Raw genomic sequence first — 15,168 nt, 5'->3', positions numbered from 1 at the left:
AGAGGTGGTTGATGCCCCAAGCCTGTCAGTGTTTAAGAGGCATTTGGAAAATGCCCTTAACAAAATGCTTTAACTTTTGGTCAGCCCTGAATTGGTCAGGCAGTTGGACTAGATGATCATTGTAGGTTCCTTCCAACTGAAATAGTCTAGTATAGTCTAGTCTAGTCTAGTCTACTCTAGTCTATTCTATACTAGAGATTTGGCTGCCTAATCTGAGACATTTGCAGTTTATAATGGGTGGATGGTTACACAGCACTTGAGAAAATTTCTTTAAATTGATCCAACATGTGAACCCAAAATTAAATCTTATTTGCTTTCTGCTGCCTCAGTGAATTCACTCAAAAAATGGCAACAACACCTTACTAAAACGCGGTGAAGTTTATGAAATCGCAGCTGTATAGTGCTTGCAGCTGAGCATCTTAGTAAGTGCACAGCAACATTATTATTCTAACCGATTTCCTACATCACAAATTCATATCTGACATTTCCACTGTCCACCTCTTCCCAGCCTCCAACCACTACCTGCAGTTTCAAAATCAATAATCAGGACACATTCTCCCTCCTGTAAAGGCCCTTCATTGTTCGTTAGCTTGGTCATTTTTTGTTTCATTATTGACTTTCTCCATTTCTCATGCTGTTTAACGCTAGTTTTCGGTGTTTATGTATTCTGCTCACCAGTGAGAAAAATGTACATCCTGAATCATTTCCTATTTACTTCTGAAGTCTTTCCCCTCAAGAAAAACAAAAGAAGAAAATTCCATTTTTGTAATAGATTTACTACTATTCTTCTCGGTTCCCTAACCCCATGCACAGTACGGCCTCCTGTCTTGGCCAAGTCACTTCAGCCATGCTTTATATGTATTACTGTAGGCAACTTGTTGATTTACCTCCTCAGCATCATTTAAATCCATGAGATATTGTCTCTGAGGACTTGATTTGTAGTCTGGGGAGCAAGGTTAGTCTATAGCTTTTGTTTGCTTCATTCCCCTGCATGTTGGTGCACCGTGACTTCCTACAGCAAATACCATCCTTTCTGGTAGTGTGACAAGAGTCAGGTCGGATCTGGACTCCTGAGCGTTACTCTAAGTTTAACGTGAGGGAACATACTGCTGCTCTCTTTCTGACCTTCCGGATGTTTGCCAGTTGATGGTTCATTTCTGCTGTTATCCATCACAAGTGCCCACTGGGTCACAGACCTGAGCCAAAGCAACCTTGAAGTTGGATCTAACTTCACAGTTGAATCTTGAGAAGAGGATTGGGCTGGATGACCTCCAGAGCTCCCTTCCAACCTAAAATCAATCTGTTCATTGCAAGTCGAGCCTCTGTGTTCAGTTCATTAGTCTTGCAATAAAAAACCCACAACTTTATCTGTACAAGTAAATTGCAAGTCACACAACGGCAGTAGCACCGCTTATGTGCCTCTCATGGCCACTCATGGCCTGCATGAATTCAAGCGTACGTGACAGCGTTCCCAGGCTCTGCTATCTTCGGGATAACAGTGGTTCCCCTAATCTCTGTAAGACACCACGATGGGATTTTGCAGTTGTTCAGCAAGAGTACTCGATGGCTGCTCTTTCCTCTTTCCCAGAGTCTTTTGTTGTCTGCCTTGGCTTTACATCGTTGTACCAGCTAGTCACACCAAACCCATGAAGTCAATTGACCTACATTACTGCATTTCTAACACTACCACCCCCGTCAGACCCAGATACTGTCCCAAATCTGTATCTCACCCAAGTTTCTGGAAGCTCATCTCCAGCACATACCTGGACTTCTTTCTTTCCTGTATTTCAACCTTTGTTTTGGGACAGCTGAGATGTATCTCATGATTTACACCTAGCCAGAAGCCCTGGGCAAGGGCCCTGTGAAGACTAGCAGAAGACGTTTCTGTTTAACTTAATAAACCTTGTTACTGATGCCCTTCAGGGAGCCTAACAGGTGCATATGTGTAACAGAAGCCCGGTTTTCAGGCTGCATGATTAACAAATCACTTCAATTAACTCTTCACATCATCATCTCCTTTGCTGCTCTGCCTAGCAAGGAAAGCCATAGCCTGGGATGGAGACAGGGACAGAAAAGGCTGGAACTAAAATGATAATTCATAAAATAGTCTCAAGGGTTTATTTCTCTGAGAACTTAGTCTAGGCAAAATCTGTTTTCTCTTCTTGCCTTAACAGTCAGAAAGCAGAGAACTTAGTTTGAGACTAAAGTGTGATTTACAGACAGAGAAAATCAGCTTAACTCAGCTTAACATTTTATGAAAGTAGCAATAGTGTTGCTGTCAGTGGACAACTGTAGTCAACTTTCTGAACCGTGCACACACACAGAGAATAAGTTACAAGCAATAAAGATTTCAGGACAACGTTCTGGATAGAAGCATTTTATTTGCTGCATGGTTTCTTTACCATGAACGGGACAGTTAAATACCACCAATGATGCAGAGTCCAGTGAATAATTTTACAAGACAAAGCTCTCATCTCTGGCTTATGTTTCCCATTGACCATTGCCATTATGTCCCTCCAAGTCTCAGATATGTTATAGCCTAACAATTCTCGTACTCTCTCTCATTATTCTTGTTATTTATTTATGGAAACATTTTAATCAGCAGAACGCTTTTGCTGCCTGTAAAAAAAGGAAAATATTTTCAGAAGGTATGGACACTGTTGTTCAGAGGACCAAGGTAATGTACTGATCTTCTCGGCAGTGCATTGAAGGAACTGATTGACTCCCTGTGGAACAACTTATTCCTGGATGAATCAACTAGTAAGTGCGTGCGTCTGTGCCAGAGTCCAGCCCATAATAGTCAGCACAGAGCTATGGCTGCGCTCACCATTGGCATTCCTCTGCCATTGGTATTGGTAACTGCGGTGTGGGTTTCCTCCCCATCAGTGTGTCATTCTGTTTCCTTACCATCATGCAAGTGGATTTTAATATCTTGCATTTGTTGGTAGTGTCAGGATGGGTGTGAAGCTGGGTTGGGGTTTTTTTTAGCTTATTATCCATCTACCTTGTCCCCATCCCTTAAACCAGAACTACTCCTATTTTAGTTAGGATATCTCTTATTTTAATACAAGTGATCAGGATAGAAGGCAAAAGTATATATCATCACAGTGATTTTTATCGTAAAACTTTCCTGTTGCTTGTGTACTTAAAAATGCACATATTTCTACTGCTCTACAGGGTTTTTATTTAAGATCAGAAGCATGTTTGTATATTTTGAATCTGTAGCATCACTGATCAAACCTCAGGAAGCGTTAAGAGAAAACTGCATGACAGTCTTTCATATCTCTATGGTTATTAAATCAGCATAAAGAGAGAGAGAATTAGAGTTATCCCACTGCATCCCCTTTTGTGTGTCACATTAAAAAAAAAACATTAAACAGATTTCTTACTCTTACTCCATTGTTTCGTGCAGTTAAACAAAATAAGCATTCATCACCATTATGGCACTTCTGTTTCTTCATCCGCCGTCAATTATCTTTTTCAAAAGTTCTCTTTAACCAGGAAGCAAACCTGGTCTTAAAATAACAGGAATATAAGCTGAGAAATACGGTCTGCCATGGGTCCACCCGTAATCCTACAAGCTGCTCTATCTGTCCTAGCAATTTTCAGTTCCAAAGTAACTCTATTAAGAGGCGTGCTGCAGGGATGTGGCGATGTGGTGTAGGAAATTCATCACGGAGGTGGGATCCAGCAGCTCAGCAGTGCTAATCCTGCCCAGTTGCTGCAGCCTCCCTTCTCATTCTTTGCTGTTGCTCAGCCCCGGTGAAGGCAACAGGAGCTTCACGTGCATTGAGAAAGCGACAGCGGGCAAATATACATGGCTCTGTGTGAAGTTGCACTCTCAATTTCTACATCTGTAAAACTGAGATAATACGTTACCAGCTTCAAAGGGGTGTTGGGCAAATTAATTAGTCAACGTGCGTACGGCGCCTTGAAAATACAGAATTAACTCTTATTAGCCCGTAAGTACTCGAGATGCATCAAGGTGCGCTCTATGGCCTCTTGATTCCAGACAAAGGTCCTCTTGATTAAATTAGATTGCTAACGTATTACCGCGTTAGCTCACTTGAAGAAAGAAAAGTTTGAAAAAGCAATTTGGCTTCGTCACATGAGCAGTGTGTATACTTAATGGAAATTTTTCCAGCATTCACAAAACAAAGAAAAATCAATAAAATGTCTGCCAACTGTTCCACTGAAAACATTTTATAATCTATAGCGCCGAGAATCCCGAGCCAAGATAAACCAGCGTTGCTGACAGAAAATACTGACAATTATTTTACATTGATTCAACTTGGCCCAGCCCAGACTGACCTTGTTTATTCATCTCAGTCTCTTAATTCATATTAAGTTGGCATCAAAATGGGACATGTGGCATGTGGGCTGAAGACCCATTTCTGTATCTTAGACTCAGATAAATGTAGCGCATTGAGTACTTCCAGTGCCTTGAGCTCTTAGGTAGATTTATATGCATTAGACAGAACTGGTTAAGTTCCTTTTATCCCCGCTGGGCTTTTCATGTCTGTTGACTGTAAAACTAGAAGCTTGGTAGAAGTAACATCTTCTTCTAAGCCTTCGGATATACATGAAATCCTCCCAGTACTGGTCAATTTTAAAGACACGTCCAAAGAGGATGGAGGGTTTTAAGCTCTTTTAAAACGTAAAAATAGAAGGGTTATGGCAATTTGGCAGCCAAAAAAGCAATTTGCAGGTCTCGGCAGAATCCGAGGATGTGTGTAAGAAAGCTGATCAAGACACTACAGAGGAGATAATGGGGTTGAAGAGCAGAAGAATCCCTCCGTTTTTGCAACCAGCATAATCTGGTCTCCAATGAAGTTTCTTAGTTTCTTTTGCTAAACCAATAAAGCTTAGCGTGATGGGAGAGTTGCATTACTGCAGCTTAAAAATGTCTCGGGAAAGCTGATGAGGAGAGTTGCTTTTAGTTGCTTTACAGAAGCCCAGCTGCTTGCATAGCTATCACCCAACTGGTAGTGTGAAGACAAAGGCGCAGGGAAAATCTGAGCTTTTTCTTTAATTATTTGCGTTCTTGTCAGTAATAAAGGGCTTTTTATGCCTGGAATGTATTATATGTATTATCAAAGCTGAGTGAGATTTCGCACTGTGGCAGTTAACAAATTGGATGCCGCACAAAAGCATTCACATTTTCATTCTCACAACTACACTGCTGTCATATCTGAAAGCAACCCTTGAGTAAAACACTACTTGAGTCAAATATGACTATGTCCACAGAGGGAGAAGATCCACCCAAATGAGGAGAATTCCCCCAAAGGGGATCCCAGTTGGCCTGGCTTGAGAGATTTATTTTATTTTCTCTGTTTGACTCGTTCTTGCCGAAGGCAGCACTCCCTTGGACTTTGGCGGGCACTTGGCAGTTTGTGGATGGCGGGACGAGCGGCGAGTCGGCAAGCCAAGATAGCACAAGATAACCTCTAAATTTCCAGTTCCACTGCCTTGGGAATGGATTGCCTTCCCACACACCTACATAAACAGAGATTAATGATGAGTGAAGAAACCGAGACTAACAAAACCAAAAAAAAAAGAAAAAAATTCTGTAACACATAGCTGACATTTTCCTCCCTGCAGCTCCTTCATGACTTGGATGTCAATGATAGGGGTGGTGTGGGGACAGGGTTTAACTGCAAAAATCTGCCTTTTGGGTCTGACATCCTCCTCTCCCGGCATCCGCCTGACCGCCTCCATGCAGGGCTGCTGCAGTGCCAGGCGCCTGCTGTGTGTGTTGCACATCCCCAGCCTGTCCTGCTTAACAAAACCTTAACTGCTCCAAAAAACACCAGCTTTACACCACATCTTTGAATGACAGGATGGTGCTGGAGTGACTGCATGGCCAAATGAGTGATCCTGGTGACGCTCAGTCAACAAACGTACTGGCATCTGATAAAAAAGAGCTATAGTTCGTAGCCAGGGAATTACACAGGCTGCTGTGTACTTGAAAAGATAGAAGACAAACAAACCAGCTTTGCTCTGCTATGCAGCGTCTTCCCAACTCTTCAGTCCTTGCTCCCTCCCCTCCTATCACTTCTGTTTTGTTTTCAAAGACCCACCAGCCGCAGACAGGCAGAGGACACCGAGCGTAAGCCTGGAGCGGATGGCCGCGCCACCTCCCCAACGGGGAAACCCTTTTCCAGCAGCCAGGAAGGTAAGTGAATGAGTCGCTTTCGAATATGCAGACAGGGATGAAGCTAGAAATAATGATGATTGCTGTCTTGAAAAAGAACCTGGACCTAGGAAGAAAAAATAAAGCAGTGGCATTGCGGCATGAGCTTGGTTTGTGTATACCTAGAAGGGAGAGGCATGAGGACTTGGCTACCAGCTCTCGCAACATAGAATAAATCATCTGATTGTATGAATCTCCTTATCTCGCAGTGCTATTCATGATTTAACAAAGACAGACAAAGTGTTTATTAGATACGGTCGTTGTTGCTCTGTTACTCAATGTGCAATGGCCAGGCCCTCCAGCAGCAGACCTTCATCCTTTACATGGCTTGCGAAGCAGCATTTTACCCTACTTCTACAGGGGGGTTCTGGAGTAAATGGACGTCTTGCTTCGGCAGTATTCAGTATCTCCATCATAGCAGATTCAAAGTAGTGCAACGGTATAATAGAGGACTAGTCCAGTACGAGAAAGTCATGGTTAAAGAGTCGTCCTGCAAAGTCAGCCAGGCAGGGATATGTAAGAGTGTTTGCACAAGGGGTGAGATGAGGATTTTTATCTTCTGCCTTGTCCAGGAGTCCCATCACTATACTGACAGGTATGTAGGAACTGAGCCAGTCTCCAGGCACACTCACACGGAAAGTCGAGGTGTAACTGCAGTTCCTATAGCCACAACTGAAATAGATAGTTTCAAACAAGCCAGCTACGGGTGCGCTTCCATGTTACAGTGAAGCTGAACTAGCAGCTTGCCACCATCGAAACGGGAAGGTCCTGCTTCCCCCTCACCGCCTTCTTCCACCCACATTAACGGGATCACACAGGGGGCCGCCAGCATATTAACCCAAGCAAAAACAGGGATTTGTTTTCTTTCCCGTGGGCTTTTGTCCATCCCCTGAGCTGAACTGCATTGCCTGGGGATCAGAGGACACCACAGACAGCACCAAGTGAGGGGCAGAAGCACATTGCCTGCAGCAGGACTTCTTTTTGATGTTGGCAGCTGTTCATTCGACTCAAGCTGTAACACGAAGCCTCATCCTCAAGCACCTCCAGCAGCAACCTGACAGCACACAGGCTGCAAAACCCTCCCGAGACACAAGACGAGCGCTTGGGCAGGCAGCCCACACCGAGCTCCACCACCCTACAGCTACCCCGGTACAGGTAGAGAGGTGTGCTGCAGCCACGGCTCCGTCACAACGCGTGCATCCCACTCCTGCAACGGCTCCCCACCGAGTCAGGACGAAGTGGGAACCCCGATCTATCGCTGGCCTCGCATCTCCACACTGCCCTATCCACAAAAATCACAGCTGCTTTAACTTGGTGTAGCGTTTGAGGGTATATAAGTATCCTACATGTATAGACTTGTATAAGCAATATATTAAATATTTTAATTCATCCATTGAATAACAGGATATGAAATAGCTGTGTCCTATCAAAAAAGTGAGTTACCTAATACCGTATCCTTGTTTGTTTGGGTTTTTCAGCGAGTTCAATGGAATGTAAATAACATGGTGATCTTTCTTTTCTTTTTTTTTTTTTGAAGGAAATTTGAGAGCAGTTCGTACAGAGCAGGTAACGCATTTCTGATTTATTTTTTTATTTCTGCTTATTATTATTTACCCTATTTTGCAGCTTCCTGAAACTCCCCGAGCCTGTCCCTGCAAGCTGTCTGCCTGCAGGGCTCTCGCTGAAATTGGTAGAAAGGCTTCTATCCCCGCTGCTACAGCAGGGCTTCGTCTGCGGCTTTGAATTGAGCGCAGCGCATAAAAGTCGAAAATTATTATTATCCAATGCCTGTTGGATGGGACCTAAGAAAGAACTTATTGTCCTCCATTCACATTCATCTTACACAAACTAGCCGGCGCTCATATTGGCGCTTTCAAGAGCGAGACCACAGTCAAGAGGAGTGAAATACTACCCTATGGTTTCATGATCGCTTTAAGCTGATTTAACTGCAGGGTGCTGCCAAAAAAGGTGGACCGGCCCTTCCCCACCCCCAGCCTCCAGTCCTATGTCCTCCTCCCTCTCCCGCGCTGCCTTGGGCGCGCGCGCACTCCCAGCCCACGAGAAGCTCACCGGGGTGGGAGAGGAGGAGAAGACCTCCACGTGGGCAGGGAGACCCTACCCCATCTCCCAAATCCTTCAGCTACCCCGGTCTCCCATGGGGACATTCCCTCCCAGCCTGGTTTGGTGCGCCAGGTGGTTGGGTGTCGGTGGGGGTGCGTATAGAGCACATACATACATCCTGTCTCCAGAGCTGATGAGTCAGCAGCGTGCAGCACCAACACACTCCTTCAGTTCTACGTTAAAGGAAAAAATAAAATAATAAAATAAAAGCTGTCTCGCAGCAGCATGGATGAAGGCACAAGAGTGCCTGTATTTTAGCCTCCTCCCAATTACAGTTCTTGTTGAAACTTTTTTATTTTTGAGGCCAAAGTATTCAATGTTTGGCCTCAGTACAAACAGATCATTAAAAAAAAAAAAAAAAAAGAAAGGAAACGCTTCAACCTCCCAGCAGAGCAGGATGGCACTTATTTATTTCTTTCATTACAAAACCAGCCCGTGCCAAGTAAAATTGTGCTCTAAGAGCTGTTCTACCAGTCCCGAAGCGCTGGAGAACAACACGCGCCGGCCCCACCTCTGCAGCCTCCCGCGGGCCCCTGCGCATTTTCACTGGGTGGAGGATGGGGAAAGGCTGGGGAGCAGGTGACGGAGTTCGCCACGCCGGGGTCGCGCTGGAAGGAAATCTCTGTGCTCAAAGGATGTCCCCAGTGGCCTTTTGATAGCGTCGGTGGCCTCAGGATACAGAGTAAAATAAAATATAGCAGTGGTGATGGTCTGGAGACACTGGTGGGATTCCTGGGTTTGCAGCTGGGTTATCCAGCAGTTAACTGCTCCTTCCCTGAGCTGCGTGTAAGATGCTCCTTGCCCCCACGTAAGCAGCTGAATTAATAAACTGAGAAGTTCATTTGAAAGCTCTGGACTATCACAATAAAATCCACAAGCACAAACTCTGTATAATGGGCGTGATACAAAGAACAAAACTTTGCCATTAAGGACTTCTTACACAAGGGAGCGATTAAAGCATCCTTTGATTCCAAAAAGTTACTGCAACTGAGTGGTCACCATTGCTAAAAGCTGGTGGGTCAAAGTGTGACCTCTGCGTCCCCGGTGGAGGTGCCCTGGTTTTACCACACATCGCAGAGCTGCTTGTGCACAGGAAAATGGGGCACCTCCATCCTTGCTGAGCTGCTCTGCTTCTTGCAGGACCAAGGCAAGGGAGATGTGGTGCTGTTGGCGGCAGCAGTTCTGACAAGCGTTTGGGCCGCAGAGGGAAACGACTTGCTGGGTAAGGGGGAGCCTGTTGTGCACACCCGGTTTTTCGGAGTAGAAAAGCCATCCACGCAACACTGACTTTGCACTTCTGGGAATACGTTTCCAACACCGTTCTGTCCTGACTTTTAATGGTGTGTGGAAATTCAGAAGTCTTGCAGCAGTTGGGTACCAACGCAGGAACCAGCACCCAGCAAATCAGAGCAGCTCCTTTCTAGCTGGACCGACCTCTCGTGTTAATTCAACCCATCCCAAATTCAACCCCAACCCACCATCAGCAGCAGCTCTGCACCCGGACACGGCCACTAGCCTGCTGCATCAGTGCCAGCATTTGATGGACATCCTGTCCCCGAGGTCCCGCTTTCACCCTCCTGCTCCCCGGGGCTGGCGTCCCTCCACCACCACTTCCCGCACGTTGCTTCAGAGGGAGCCCTCACAATACTGGGCTCGGTGCCACACAAGGGGAGCACACCCAAAACCCAGCCCTTTCTTGCACAGTCAATTCGGCAGGAAGATCTCTGCAGCTGCGAGCCGGAGGATTTTCTTTGTCCCCCTTCGCCAGTTGGTTGGCGAAAGGCTGAAGCCAGAAGTGACTTATCCCCAGTGCAAATGGCCATGGAGGCCTCAGTGGGGACGTATCCGACACGGACCCTATCTTTTGTAGGTGCATCATAAGGCGCGTCTTCCTTGGTTGCTGCCGCTCTCAGCTATGAGGAAGCTTCTCCTCCCTGAAACTGTAAAGATCGTGCAACAAAATGTTCCCAGTCACCTGCCAGAGCAGCTGGCTGTCACACAGCCAAACAATGCTCAAGCAGTTGAACAAGATTTGTTTTCTAGAGGAAAGCCTTAGCCCTACAGCATGCAAGAGGTGGCTCAGAGGCAAGACGGTGCTACCGCGGGGGGCTGCCTCTGTCCCCCCCAGCAGTCCCAGTGGCTTTGTATTAGCACAGGGCACGTGTGTCCCCGCTGCAGCCCTTTGGCGCGTGGGTGATGATGGGCGAGGGCTGCCGCGGCGGCCTCAGCTCGCGGGTAGGACAAATGCAGACCACGTGGCTTTGCCAAGCTGGTTTGGGACCAGTGCTGGCCAGAGGATCGCATCACTGGGGACGAAGGTGGGCATGGCATAGGTAGTTGCTGGAGGAGCGAAGATAAGCTGCAGTTTTTCTTGCCCTGTGCATGGCTTGGTTGGGTACGGCTCTTCAAGCAAAAGGGGAGAAGCAAATGAGAAGTAAGCATCCCGTCCGCAATATTTGGTGGGGTCAGGATTTGATGTTCACGTTCAGTCCTGTCTTCCAGGAAAGGCTGGAGGTAGGGTGGGGGTAGCCTCGAGGGCCATGCTGCTCGAGACCCAGCCTACTCTTGCTGCTTTGAGCCGGGTGATCTCCAGAGGTCCCTGCTGGCCTGCATTATTCTGGGATTTGATAGTCTTGGGGAAACTGTATAGTTTGGTTCAAAGAGCCTCCGTTTGGCAGCACCCAGCCTTAGATAAGCAAAACTAAGTCTCCAAACACTCTGGTCACCAACCTCGGTAGAAATTAGACCCTTTGGAAAACGTGAATCTCAACTGCGCTGTCGTTTCTGGACTGGAGCCTGATCTCATTTACGGTAACTTCAGATGCTGAAGCCAATGGTGCCTTATGGCTACCAAATGGTTGTTTTAATATATTATCACTCAGCTAAATACCTATCAGGCAGAAAGGTTTTGTATGATGCTATCCAAGGGAAACAAGGCATTTCCAGTGAAAGGGAGCAGTACCTATAGATCCTAACAACAGGCATGTCCTTCCACATAGCCATTCCTGCAGCCTGGAATCGGGCAGTCTCCGCCTGAAAAAAGCAGGTGTTTAAAGTAATTCCCCATGGCTCCTTCATTTATTCTTCCCTCTCCCACTCTCCTCCTTTCCCACCTTCATCATGCCCTTGACAATAATCCCCAGGAGAAAAAGCATAGCCTCCTGGGAGCGATACGGCAGCGCGGAGAAGAGGTTTCTCTGTATTTCCCGCTCCAGGAGACTAAAGGGATCCTCTGTTCTGCCTCAAACCTGGAGAGACCGAGCAAACCACTGCCTCCATCCTGCTATCCCTGCAGGTCCGAGATGGCTTAGTGGCTTTTCAATTACAGGGTGTGCCTTCCCGTACCGCTCCTCCCTTCGCCTGCCAGAGCGGGACCACATCATTACCATGCAAAGCCCCACGATCTGAACTCTCCAGGGCACGAGTGGATGCTCTCTTGTCAGGATATTCATGTTTTCCTGCTCTGGATGACTAGCTGCTCATTACCATATGCAGCAGCACTGCAATGCTGGCTTCCCCTGTTCCTGGACAGCCCTCTTCCTGCGCTATGAAAATCAACTCTCATCAAATTATTACAGCTTCTTTTATTGCCGGGGTGTACATCAGAAAAGATGCAGATGTCAGAAAAGGGATCCAGTCATTATCGCTCTTCAGCCTTTGATTAACATTAAACACCTCTACAAGCTTGATGCCACATCACAGACTTCCCACGCGACACCGCCAAGTCTGTTTTAGTGTGACCAGAGAGGTTTGCAAAGAGGCTTTTTTAAAAAAGTATTTTAAAAAAAGCAACTAGGTAGATCTGCAGAGCTGGGTTCTCATTAATCTCTCCCCAGACAGAGGCACAAATCATGAATCGCAAAACCCGGGTCAGATACCTGTCTGATGCACTCAGGACCCTGAGCCTTGAACAACAGGGACCTACCCAAACAACCTTGAACTCTAAATGGTCAAACGTGATGTGTTGGTTTTTTTTTCTCCAGCCTGCATTCACCTTCCCACCTATTCCCTTGGTCCCCAGAGCAAGCACCAGCAGAAACCCCTCTGCATTAGGCACCGACACAGCTCTAGGGAAAAAAGAGCCACCCCTTACCTTCAGCCACTGATGCTCCTCAAGACTTCACTGCTGTGGCTCTGCTGCAAAAAAAGTCTTTTGTATTTTTTGGAGCCTCCAACAAGTGCCGTTCGGAGAGCAAGGAGAGCCCACAGAGAGTTTGCAGCCACCCAAAAACCAAGGCACATACACACAGCCCCCCCGTGAGGGCTGCTGCTGAGTAAGGCAACTCATAACCTCCTTGAAGACACCTGCCTAAGCAGCAGTCTCAGCAGCGAAGCTGTGCTTCGAGTTTCAACACGGGAAAACCCGGTGGGGTCTGGGATGCAAGCGTTGGTTCGGATGGACCGTCAGGGACGCTTTCTCATCATCTTCAAACCACCTCCGAGAATTAACGGGGGGTCGTATTGTGGCAGGGCCACCTCCCTGCAAGGGAAGTGCCAAGTGATGGGCTGAAAAGAGAACTCAATGTCCGTACAGCGCTCGTTCTGAGCCGTCGCGCTTTCACTGCTCCCTCCGCGCGGAGAGGTAGGGAGGTTGTACACGGGAACGCTGTTTCGGAGGGTGATCTCTATCTCTGTGGTGAAATGCACATGCCATGAGATGGAGCTGCTGCTCTGGTAAAGGTTCCTTATGAAGCTGCAACAGTTAGGGGAATTTTTTTTTTTCCTTTTTCCTGAAGTCGAGGAGCAGGGAGTCACTCACATGAGTCCCGTCCACCCTCGCCAGTGCTCCCACAGCCTGACACAGCCCTGACAGCCACCTCCTGGGGCCGAGCCCACCCCCCTTTCCCACGCCAGCCACTGTGTCTTGCCCTCCGAGACAGGACAAACACAGGTTTCCCTTTGTTTTCAGCTCCACACCTAGTTTTTTCTTTGCGTCGTGAAGGGCTGGCTACTCATCTGTAATTCAAAAGAAAGCAATGACTCACTAGACTACAGCACTTTCCAAGGCAAAGTATTTCATGCATTTCGCAGGCACGCTAGCCCGTGTTATGAAATAACCTCTATTTGTGGCACATAATTCTCCCCATCGTCGTGTCCTTTACAAAACCAGAGGGCTGGGGTTTCCACCCTGCACAGGCACCGAGCGCAGAAAGGGGATTTGTGCTTCAATCACCTATTTGCATTGTATGAGGAATGCAAAATGCCATCCCCGCGTAACTTGGAAAACCTGGCTCGCTACCCGCTGGCGTTAACCCAGCCTTGTGGTGTTCACAGTATGTTTTAATTAAAAGGTAACAAAAATCTAAAGTTTCACTTTTGCCAATAAGCTTCCAGGCGCCAGGGAAGGGGGCTCACAGGCAGGTGGAGCCTTGGCTCCCAGCCCCTCGCCTCCCAACGCCGAGTCCACCACAGGGGACATGGTGAGCTGTCGCTGGAGCTGCAGCCCGTGGTTTCCCCAAGAGCAGCAGGGGAGGGTTTGCAAAGGGGCTTAAAAAAAGGGGAGAGGTGCCTTACCTTGCACAACGAGGTGGTCTCCACTGCTTTAGGGCTGCATCCTCCGTTCCCAAGATGGAGACTCCGTCCCAAACTGCGACAGAGTCTGCAATTGTCTCCTCTCCCTGGGTTGGGATGGTGTTCCCGATAACCGTGCAAGGTTTCCGTTCCTTACTGTGTGTCCCTGCAGCTTGCCTGATCCTGCCTGTCTTTCCCCCCGCAGGAGACCGGAGACAGCGGGTCTCTCAAAGTCGTGCACTTTGGGCTGGTGTGACCGAGCGTGGGACCCCCTTCGCTGCCAAAGCAAAGAAGGGGAAAGCTCTCCGAGGTGGCAAAGTTCACGGAAAGTCCTCAGTAAAATTCCAGCCATCCCTGGATCCAGCCACCAGCAGAAGATGAAGCACCAGACTTATAAAAAGCGCTGCCCTTAGACCTCCAAATTATTTCTCGGTTAGCACAAATGTGTCCGTGCACAAACTGCCCTATGTTTGCTTATGGAGGGCAATTTGGTGATATTTTCATCGTGTCATTCAAAGACATTAAAAAAGCGAGTAATTGTGGATCCCCATTTACCGTACAAATGCAACGCTGAAAAATTTGGGGGGGGTGTTATTGGACGAATCCATAAACTTCTCAGGGGAAAGTCTGTAATTCTCTGTGCATTATATATTTTAACAATCTTCACTTGGAAGCAGATTTGAATTTCCACTTAAGGCTCTGAAAACCGTCCTATTGAGATACCAGCAGATAAAATCTTCACTCAGGATACCTCTGTGAAAGAGCAGCCTTTCACAGTCAGCAGCATTTTTCGAAGAATGCTCTCAATTTTCATATCTAGATATATCATCTTAGTTGAATAACCATTATTTTGCCTTGAAAAAAAGACGCGGAGCCTCTTAAACATCATTCCATTGGAGTCCAGATTTTAATCTGTGCGCCTCTAACCGTGAAGAGAAAATGCACTGAGAAGGTAACGTAACCTGTTTCAGCCCCTCTCATTTTTTTGTGAGGGTGAAGAGAGGGGCGAGCATCGTCGCAGGTCTTTCTTCCCACCATTCGATCGGGTGCCGCGTTTACGAACGTAGATTTTTGTACTCTACCGTAGGCACGCGTGTGGGTTAAGCTTGATCTTTTTTTGGGAGCATTGGGTGGTTGCAACCCAAAGCCAGTGAGCTTCTTGAAATCGGTTTTATACGATGAACAAATTTGTACGATGAATGGACTGAAAATAAAAGCACAGTGTAAAAAAGAGAAAACACAAGCCATTAGAAGTATTTTATTAACAAAAATTCTTCATTTACCCAAATGAAATGTTTGTGCTCACTGTTGGTCAGCCATTTTCCCCTACGAGCCAAAATCCT

The 15,168-nt window shown here is 46.9% G+C and overlaps 1 protein-coding gene across 1 annotated transcript in view; it reads left to right on the top strand.

Moving 5' to 3' along the window:
• Positions 1-14,081, top strand: part of WDPCP (WD repeat containing planar cell polarity effector) — a gene marked incomplete at its 5' end in the record, with an annotated part of 92,881 nt that extends 78,800 nt beyond the window's left edge. Inside the window, 3 exons of the mRNA XM_009578744.1 lie at positions 6,075-6,175; positions 7,731-7,759; positions 14,031-14,081. Of these exons, the coding sequence (XP_009577039.1) occupies positions 6,075-6,175; positions 7,731-7,759; positions 14,031-14,081 (181 nt within the window). The remainder of the gene's footprint in view (positions 1-6,074; positions 6,176-7,730; positions 7,760-14,030) is intronic.
• Between the last annotated feature and the right edge of the window lie 1,087 nt (positions 14,082-15,168).

This window comes from Fulmarus glacialis, unplaced genomic scaffold, assembly GCF_000690835.1.
Source record: "Fulmarus glacialis isolate BGI_N327 unplaced genomic scaffold, ASM69083v1 scaffold8055, whole genome shotgun sequence".
Taxonomy (NCBI): domain Eukaryota; kingdom Metazoa; phylum Chordata; class Aves; order Procellariiformes; family Procellariidae; genus Fulmarus; species Fulmarus glacialis.
Note: the sequence above shows the minus strand (reverse complement) of the source record. Positions and strands in the feature narration are given on the sequence as shown.